The sequence below is a fragment of the Gorilla gorilla genome, chromosome 18 (assembly GCF_029281585.2).
Source record: "Gorilla gorilla gorilla isolate KB3781 chromosome 18, NHGRI_mGorGor1-v2.1_pri, whole genome shotgun sequence".
Taxonomy (NCBI): Eukaryota; Metazoa; Chordata; class Mammalia; order Primates; family Hominidae; genus Gorilla; species Gorilla gorilla.
The window spans coordinates 107,049,990-107,060,576 of NC_073242.2; the positions used below are offsets into that span (position 1 = coordinate 107,049,990).

Genomic DNA, 10,587 nt, shown 5'->3' on the forward strand with positions numbered 1-10,587 from the left:
ATTTAGCCAGGCGTCAATCCCAGCTACTTGGGAGGCTGAGGCAGGAGAATTCCTTGAGCCTGGGAGGTGAAAGCTGCAGGGAGCTGAGATCATGCCACAGCACTCCAGCCTGGGTGACAGAACGAGACTCTGTTAAAAAAAAAAAAAAATTAGAGCTCAGATGCCCAGGGTTGGTTAAAGTCTAGCTCTCAAGCAAAGATGATTTAAAAAATAAATAAATAAAAGCCACTACAGAGGCTGAAAGCAGACTAAAGGAAAGAGTATCTCAACCAGAGAGTGGTTTATAACAAAAGAAGCTCATAATTTGGAATACAGTAGGCCAGAGGTCCAGTAATGCCAACAACTGTGTAACTTCAGGTGAATAGTTAAAATTCTGAACTTAACTGTTCCATTTGTGTGACTTGGATAATATACTCCAGTGTCTACTGTAAAGTTTTATCGGTAGCATGCAAATCTTTTAGAACACTGGCTAGCACATAATATACACTCATATATACTTAATATCCATTGCATTGTTTTTACTTTTAATTTAACTTAACTTCCTGGGAACGTAGATTCAAGTTGCCCTGAATACACACTCCCATATTATTATATTTTCAAAAGAAAGACTAAAGTGCACATTTTGTCTTTCCCTACCTATATACAGTGCAGGGGAGAATAGTTGTATTAGTCCGTTCTCACACTGCTATAAAGAGCTTCCTGGGACTGGGTAATTTATAAAGGAAAGAGGTTTAATCAACACAGTTCTGCACGGCTGGGAGGCCTCAGGAAACTTATAATCAGAAAGCAACTTACAGGCAGAAAGCAACTTATAGGCAGAAAGCAAAGGGGAAGGAGAAGCAAAAACCTTCTTCACATGGCAGCAGGAGAGAGAAGAACGAAGGATGAACTTCCACACACTTACAAAACTATCAGATCTCATGAGAACTCACTTACTATCACAATAACAGCATGGGGGAAACTGCCCCCACGATCCAATCACCTCCCACAGGGTCCCTCCCTTGACACGTGGGGATTATGGGGATTACAATTCAAGATGAGATTTGGATGGGGACACAGAGCCAAACCATATCAATAGTTGTGCTATTTTTTTTTTATCACACTGGGTGGATGGATGCATTGTATTTTGATGACGTCTGAGCCTTCAAAGCCTATGATAAATTTCCCTTGTTTAGATTTCATGCTTGCTAAGCAAGGAGTATGTATAATATATTCCTAAGGTAAAATTATAATTAATATCCCAGCATTAAAACCAGTTTCTGTTCCACAAGAGTCTCATACTAACTAAATTCTTATTAATAGGAGGAAGAGATTATCTGTCTTTATAGGGCACAGATATTTCTGTCCCAGTGACAGGTTGTCATTAAAACAGGAAGAAAAGACATAGGGGTATAGAGGGTTTTATTGCTGTACATGAGTAATTAGGGAGAGATCCTAATAACTTCGAGGTATGACCTCCACTGCATGATAGTATCATCCTCCTGGTATGTTTGGGTGGGGCCATAAAGTATCAGAAAGCTTTCAGCCAGAACAAATTGTCGGGTTGGGCATCTGATAACAGAAGACCAGAGGCTCAATTTTCTCTCTAGTTTCTGCTGCTTTCATGGCATAAGTCTTGAAACCTGTACTGAACTTGTTTTCAAATCCAGGATGTACCTCTTGATATTGACTACAAGCCCTATTGTAAATACATTGCAATAATCTGTATTTAAATTAAAAATATCATGACACCCTCATCACTTCTTAACCTGACCCATTCTTATGCTTTGTTTCTAGAGAGCTTACCATATCACTTTTAAGAATCCATGCTTAAAAACTTGACTTCATTAACATTGGAAATCTTACCAATAGTAGTGGAAAGAATAATGGATTTTTATCTTTTTAGTAAAGATAAAATTAAAAAGGAATTTAGTAACTTTATATTTATTCCCATTGCATTAACTCAGAATCCTCAATTTCTGCATCATTGCCTATTTTCACTTTTCACTACTAATATTTCCGTGTTTCTTTGAATTTCTAGAACACAGTGATGTGGACCAGGAGACTGCACTGGCAGGTGCGCAGGGCTTCACAGGCTGCCTCTCTGCAGTGCAGCTCAGCCACGTGGCCCCTCTGAAGGCAGCTCTGCACCCCAGCCACCCAGACCCTGTCACTGTTACAGGACACGTGACCGAGTCCAGCTGTATGGCCCAGCCTGGCACTGATGCCACGTCAAGGGAAAGGACACACTCATTTGCAGGTGACTTAGAGTTCTTCCTCTACTCAGTCACAGACGTAGCTTGTCCATGGAATTTAGAAAACTTCTCATGTGGCTTTCAGGCTACGTTCTCAAGATGGTTTCTTAAAGTTGGTTTTGTTTGTTTAGCTTTTAGTTCTCCTTCCCATTTCTTTTCTAGGTGCTCAACTTCTTATTTATAGGGGTCAATGCCATTGACATTGCTTAAATTGAAAATAACAGAGATCCCACATTCGCCTCCATAATTCTCTCTGGTTTAAAACATTTATGATGTTTTCAAAATTTCTTCTTTTACTTGCCTATATCACCTTCCCCCTTTGTTGTGCTTTAACTGCAGATCATTCTGGAACAATAGATGACAGAGAGCCCCTTGCTAATGCAATCAAAAGTGACTCTGCAGTAATTGGAGGTAATAAGAAGCATGAGTGAGCTCTTCTTTGGTTGTTCTTATTAATAATGATGGTGAATATTTAGCATTGTAGAAACTGTGAAGAATCTGCACATACTCCAAGTGCCAGGCACTGAATCCTGAGGTCATTGGGGTGATTTACTATTTGTACTGGATTGTCTTTAGAATCTTTCTGAATTCTCTGCTTCCTTGGAGATTTTCAGTATAAATAATTGACAATTTCACTGAAGCATGGCACTCAAAGATTAATTGCTAACATGCGTAATAATGAATATTATCAAGCTTGAACATAGCAGCAGGTAGTCACTAGAGAATTGTGAATATATTTGAGTAAATTTCGTTTTTCTTCACTTCTTGGACATATCACTGCTTCTGGAAAGGTTCACGCAAAAAGTAGGAAAAACCTGAGATTAACACTCAGGTGTTAATCTTTATATTTGCTATCTGGTATTAAACTATTTAAAGATGCTCCTATCAACTAAATATTACACTTTCAGTTGTATTTTTATCAAATATTAGATTAATGAACTAAAAGTGATTAGTAGTAACTTTAAATTGCAGAATTAACACAAAAACTTTTAAAGTGTATCTCCCTGGAAATGTGACAGCATATTCTCTGATATTTTTTTTCAAAAGCAACTGAAAAAACAAGCTTTTTTTCTTCTTGATTAATGCTCTTAAGAATGTTATTAATCAGATTATTAAAATGTTAAGTGGTCTACTTTTCTTTACACTCTGAATATGATATGGATATAGAAAGTAAACAATTATTCTGTTGCATTGCCAGGGAGATACAATTTTAAAGTTTTTGTGCCAGTAATATGATTATTCATATATGAAATATGAATATTTCGTTTGCAGGTGACTTAGAGTTCTTCCTCTATTCGGTCACAAACCCAGCTTGTCCATGGAATTTAGAAAACTTCTCATGTGGCTTTCAGGCTACCTTCTCAAGATGGCTTCTTAAAGTTGGTTTTGTTTGTTTAGCTTTTAGCTCTCTTTCCCATTTCTCTTCTAGGTGCTCAACTTCTTATTTATTCATATCATATATGAATAATCGTATTACTGGCATAAAAACTTTAAAATTGTATCTCCCTGGCAATGCAACAGGATAATTGTTTACTTTCTATATCCATATCATATTCAGAGTGTAAAGAAAGGTGAACCACTTAACATTTCAATTTGGGCAACTTATGTGGCTTTATACCTGATTCATTTGGATGTATTTTTTCTATTCATCTAGACATATATTGCTTTCAAGTAGTTAGTATTTTATTTGGACAGCAAATAATACCAGTCAAATCTTTGTGTGGATATTAACTCCCCCATGCTATTTCAGTTGCTTTTCTGTTTCTCAAATTAATGATGTACAAATTAAAGTTATAAAAAATAGGATTCCCATTTAATCACCAAACATGCAAAACAAAAAACCCAAAACAAACAAAAAAACTCTATTTGAAGAGGAGTTAATAATTGTATGTCTAAAAGAAATACGTTATACAGTAAAAACTCACTTAAAGCTACAGTATTTACAATGTGTCCAAGAGTTTAAGCTAGAATTCCTGGTCAAGCAAGTTGTCTCAGTCTTATAATATTGCTTTTTCCAGACATTCAACCAGGATAGATTCAGGTAAATACAGATACAGAGATAGATAGAAATATAGAGTGGTGTATAGTCATCAAGCCAATGCTAGAACAAAATATTTAACCTTTAGACTATTGTTGTTTTGCTCAAACATCATTGGCAAGATTTACAGAGTTAAACAAGAAGTGCGTTGATAAGTCATCCTAAAGTTATTCTAGAATAGAAACAAGTTACAGTTCATCTGTGAAATTCTCACTTAGCTCAAATTCACAGGACAGAAACAATATGGAACGTTTGTAGTTCAGGGGCTTGCCAGGGTCCCTGAAACTAGTGATGTCTGGTTTTGGTCATTGCAGAGACTGAACTTCGGAAGCAAAGCATCTGGTAATGGCCATGTAACCTCTGAAGGCCTTGTCTGGGCCACACACAATTTATCTGCTAAATCATAATGTATCGTCCTCCAGTGTGTTACACAATCTGGTAGAACTGTGGTAGAATCCTTTGTTCATTGTCTAGTCACTCATAAATTGCACCCACTATGTAATAATAATTAATCCATCCAAGGATTTTCCAAATTGGCTAATCCCCCTATGTTCTACATCTTAGATGAGTTTTTTTTACTTGCAAAATGAATGGTATAAGATGGGATAATTTATTTAATAATACATTTAAAAGTGGTGACCCAGATGTGGTAGGGGGTTTCTGGCCAGGCTACCCAGATACAGATAGACAGATTTAGCCAGAGAGAAAGCTATATATACACATCTTCATAAAAGCAGATTCACACAGTGCTTTAGGTGCAGCATCATAGAGGCTGGCCACATTTTATTCATAATAACTAATTTATTTTTTATTTTTATATTTTTGGTATAACACGTGTGATCAAAGTTTTTCTTGAGCACAACAAATCCTGGCATAGCACTTTCCCCAAATTAAGTGCTAAATTACATACATGGAACAAACAAGTTCCAGAGGCCATCCCTGATTTTGACTGTCTGGATATTCTGTCTAGGCCAATGTAACATTCATTTTATAATTGCAGTTGTCTGCTGTCTATATCATATTTCAGAATTTTTCACATTGAAATTGTTCAGAATCTTTCTCTTCAAGCCAGAGGCCTATAACTAGCCTGTAGAAATATTTATAGCAATTCAACTGTTTATTTTTTCTAAAATGAGAAGCAAAATATGTAACAACAAATATTCTGATTAAAGTTATTCATTAATTAATGACTAATAAGAAAAGCAATCATATTTATTAATGAATTCTTCAGATTTCATGTACAGAATTTGGTTACCACATTTATATTAATCAGCAAGGATTTTCTACCTTTCTCAGGTAAGGCTGACCTAGCCAAAAATTGACTTGGCTATTGGACATGCTCTAATTGGCCAGGGTGAATCGGCCTAGCAGGTTATATGCACAGGAATCTGTTGTGATTAATAAAAACCTTCAAATCTTTGACTTCCTCGCACTCCGTTACAGTTGTATACATTTGCTTTAGAATGGAGTCTTAGTTTTACCATATGAGATTTGATTCACATTGCTATTTTCATAGTACCTATTTTTGTCTTAAGAAAATGACATTAGTTTGTACCTTCACTGATCTTATCAGAAAATTCTTTAAGTATTAGGCAACTCTCACACTCTTGGCGGCAGAAAAGAGTTTTCCAAATTCAATTTTTCATTTGAAAACTTGAATTTTATCATTCACAACATATGCTGTGTAATTGTTTTTCTTGAAGTGACGCATTTACTTCATTCATTTTAGAGAAAATGCCCACCAAATACCCAAGTCTGAACAACCATAGTTTGTCTGTTAGTCATTCTTTCAAATAAAAATGGTGTTACATGAAGCAAAAAGCAACTAATTCAGTTCACAACTCAAAGGTTCACGTAAGTGCTTTTCCTGGAGACAATGATCAGACTTCACAGTGCACCAGAAGTACTTTATTTCTATTTCCCATTTTAACACACAAAATGTTAGAAAGTCTTGCAGTCAAGGGTCAAGATTTAATTAAATGAAGAGTTTTTACAGCTTCATTAAGGAGATTCTTAAGTAAATTTGGCTTTTTATTCCTTTTCCTACAGTTGTCTGGCAGTGTAATGTTTTCTACTTCATGAATTCAGTGATTATTATTATTGTTTTGTGTCCTTGCCTTAATTTGTACTAGGTACCAGGAATTTTACCTAACCTTGTTTTATACCAAATTTGGTTCCGTATTAAAATGGAAATGGAAATGTCAACAGAGTGAAAAAGACATCTTAGAATTATCATGAAAATAGTTTTGAGCCCCTGTGCCCTCTCAAAGTGTCCCAGGGACCACTACACGTCTACAGATCACACTTTGAGGACTACTGACCTAATATAATGCCAGCGTTGGTAACCATTGACATAGTTAAGAATCGCAGTACTTAGAATTTATGTTTACAACTAGTAGTGTTAAAACAACATTCCTCATATAGAAATAATTTAGGCATATCTGTATATGTTTTATTGGTCAGAATGATTTATTTACATAACCCATTTCTGCTGTTCAGCAGTATAACAAATAATTGAATAACAATTTCGTTAAAATGTTTACAGATTTAATCACAAAACAGTTTAATCATTTTATGATGTTGCTACTACTCCATAATTTCAAAATAATTAAAACTAATATGAAGTGGCCACATGGCCACATGGTCCGAGAGACATATAGTTAATACCTTGTGTGAAATATAAATGCACCAAGTAAATCCGATATAATATGCATTAAGAATAAATGTAGGTGAACCCACAAGGCTGATAGAACTCAGAAATAAACTCAACATACAATGATACTGCTTGAGCCAGAAATACCTGAAGTTTTTATATTTCCAATTTATATGTAGTAGATGCTTAAAGTGGAAAATAGTGTTATGATGACTTACTAAGCAATGAAGTCAGCACAGTTTCTATTTGGACAGAAATTCTGACTTTATATTTCTTTTCTCTCTCTAGGTCTGATAGCTGTTGTGATTTTTATCTTGCTTTGCATCACTGCCATAGCTGTTCGCATTTATCAGCAGAAAAGGTTATATAAAAGAAGTGAGGCAAAAAGGTCAGAGAATGTAGACAGTGCTGAGGCTGTTCTGAAAAGTGAGCTTAATATACAAAATGCAGTCAATGAAAATCAGAAAGAGTACTTCTTCTGATTGGCAGCTATGATTTAACATAAAATTATGATAGTTTGTTTTAGTAGCCAGGGGCTCTCAATGGACAAACGAATGCTCTTACACTGAATGTACAGGCAATGGTCTTGCAGCACTGCCATCTTGCCATGTCCAGGCTTGGGGTGGCTCCAGGAAGCCTCGTCCAGTGGTATATTTCTCACAGCATTCATTCTATGGAACAAGAAATTAGATATTGCTGTTAATTTTCAACTGTTCTGGTATGATCTAAACAAGTTTAACCTGCTTAATGGCTACAGTTTTTACATGTGAAAACTGTAGCCTTGGTCTCTTAACCATGTAATACATAAGTTTTGTTAGAGGTAAAAATTAAATTTGGACTATAATGTCCTTGCTTTATTTGAGAACATTTGCTGTGTTTGCTTTTGTCTCCCCGTGGTGTTATTCATAGACCTGGAAATGCTTCTCAGATCCTGTTTGGCCGGTGTTTGCATCTTCAGTGGCCACAAGCATAATAAAGCCCCTTTGCCTTTCTCTGTATTATATTCAATACAATACATCAATAGTCTTGAAAAATGTTTTGCTGTCTTTGCTTTGTTTGTATTGCTCATTATTCTATTTGTCTCTTCTTAATAATGTTGAATACATTTGGTTTTGAGTGTCAGACTTCAACTCTGAACATACGAGTTGTATTTAACAAGACTCAGAAAGTGCAGTGGTTGTTAGTATGTAATGTCTTTCCTTTTAAAAAAAGTTTTCCAATTAATTTGCTACCATTGTTTGATGGTGACAGTACTTAAGACCCTGAGTAATGCCAATTTCCCAAAGAATGTAAAATGTTTTCAACTAAACTGTTGATATATTAAAAAAATTCTTAACACAGCAAAAAATTATTATTTAATTTACAACTGTAATACCTCAAATGAAATATGAGAATATTTTGCCCAAACCTATATCAGTCCTTTATTGGTTTACATTTCTGTTTTTCTGAAGTTTATCACAAACTTCACCTTGATCTTCAATGATTATACTTCACGAATCATATATTACCAAAAAAGAGACAAATTGAAGTATAGAGCCCCATTTCCCATTCTGAAATATATACCCCTTTAGGTGTACATTTTGCTGTGCATAGATTTCCAGTACATACTTTTTGAAATATGAGCTGCAACCATCAGTGATCTACACAATCAATAATTAAAGAATGCACACCCTAAGGGGAGATAGCATATTAAATGATCTACTGTGAATTTGTCATTCCAGACACTTCTCGTCTGAAACGGTGGGGTGAATTTCTCAAAAATTACCAAGAATCAATCCAACTTGCTGAATGGTACATTCTGATTAGGGTGTATTATACACTAGGAGATCAAAGAATGATCAATAACCTTATGGAACTGTTACAGTAATTAATCTTGAGACCATGCATACAAGGAACTATCTTTGAATTCTGCAAGCCAATCATACAATAAAGGCACTCTATTATCCATACTCACACCTTCAAGTGCCTCCCAAGTAAATATTGGATTTCTTAGTTTGTCTACACCAGAAGAATCTGGAAATATGTAAATTTAGCATTACTATCATCTTATTTTCTATATTTTCCTTGTTAACTCTTCTTATAAAACCTGCCTCTCTTTTCTCATAGCAGTATATCCATATTGATGTTTCTGCAAATGTCTGACTAAATCTTAAGAACCTGAATTAACATAGTAGTTTACGAAGGACTAAGGACCTATGTTGGTAAATGGTATACTCTTTGTTTGATTGGAAGATCTATGGTGACAAGGGAAGGATTTAACATAGAAATGACATTATTTATTCGATGCAAAGCTGAATGCAAACATCATTATAGCTCTGAATCTTTTGCAGATGTTCATGTTATTTAGTAGCTGTATTAACCTCATTGGTAGCTGAACTCTAGGGAGGTTTATCGGTGAAGCCTCACAGTCCTCTGTGGTCTGCACTGCTAGAGACTCAACATTATGGCATCAAAATGCATTGACACATCCTATGCCATGACTTTGATTTCCTGATTTGTAATCTCTTATCTTATTATTAATAAAATGCATTTTTGAACTAAAATGCAAAACAGAAGTCAATCATTTCAAAATTATCTTTCAGTAGATGTTTTTGTCCTTCAGAATAACAGAGTCACTCATAGAATTGGACAGCACTGACATGATTTAGTGCGAACAGTTTTACAGATGAAAAGTCCAGGATGTGGATATATCAATTGACATTCCCAAGGGGACATGTATCAGTGTGTAAGTGTTGAAGTTGTGACTACAATGTCCTTTTTTACTCCACATGATATTGATCTTCCAAGACCTGGAATTTTGACAATTATTTAGTGGTGTAGAAAAATCTGAAGGATCTTGATACTTTCTTTGTCCACAATGATCTATAGTTCTATAGCTTATCCATTATCTTTTCTAAATGAACATCAACCTTTATTTGATAGGTCATTGCTGTTGATAGGTTTGGCTTTCTTTTAAAAATATTTGGTAGGTTTATGACCCTTGACTGCAGGAGAGACAATTATTATCGCTGGAGCACTTTTATATAGGCTTTGTGAAATCCACAATAGGAATTAGATGTCACTGAGGGAATCATCAAATATTTTCCTCCTGATAGAAGGATAAATTAGACACATTCTAAATCAATGCATGTTCAAGCGAATTGTTTGATTTTCAAACTCATGTATCAACTAAATGACAAATCGACTAGATACCTTCAATGTATTCTGGTTGTCTTTCGCTTTTCCAAAGTCTGGATGGGAGAGAGTGGTAACGTGGAGGAAAAAGTTCAGAAGCTGAATGTCTTTGTGTTGGGGATGTGGGTGGGTGAGCACATTTGTGTGTGCAACAAATAATAAGAAATGAAGATAAGGGAACAACATAGTGTACTTACAATGTGATTAAGAAAGCTGGAGCTTGGCTTTGAAGATTTGCAAATAAAAATAAAAGGGGATGGAAAATAAATCTGACTACAAGTATAATGACTTTTCCAGTACAATCTTTAAAAAATCTGTTTTTCTATTTTAACATTGTCTTTATTTATTAAAAATACATGCACATACTTAAAAAATCAAATAGCTCAAGAAAGCTTACAAAAAATAGCTTTCCATTGCCAGATCCCCTTCCCAACACTTAAAACTCTTTTAACTGTCTCTTTCACTGTCTCTGTGTTTATAAATAACCA

At 35.1% G+C, this 10,587-nt stretch overlaps 1 protein-coding gene across 3 annotated transcripts in view; it reads left to right on the top strand.

The window, feature by feature from the left end:
- CNTNAP4 (contactin associated protein family member 4) overlaps positions 1-7,961 on the top strand; it is a 281,020-nt gene extending 273,059 nt beyond the window's left edge. For all 3 annotated transcript variants that reach the window (XM_055366612.2, XM_004058016.5, XM_019012821.4), the window contains 3 exons: positions 2,021-2,239; positions 2,574-2,645; positions 7,214-7,961. In XM_055366612.2, the coding sequence (XP_055222587.2) occupies positions 2,021-2,239; positions 2,574-2,645; positions 7,214-7,407 (485 nt within the window). In that variant the 3' untranslated portion in view covers positions 7,408-7,961. The remainder of the gene's footprint in view (positions 1-2,020; positions 2,240-2,573; positions 2,646-7,213) is intronic.
- The last annotated feature ends 2,626 nt before the right edge of the window (positions 7,962-10,587 follow it).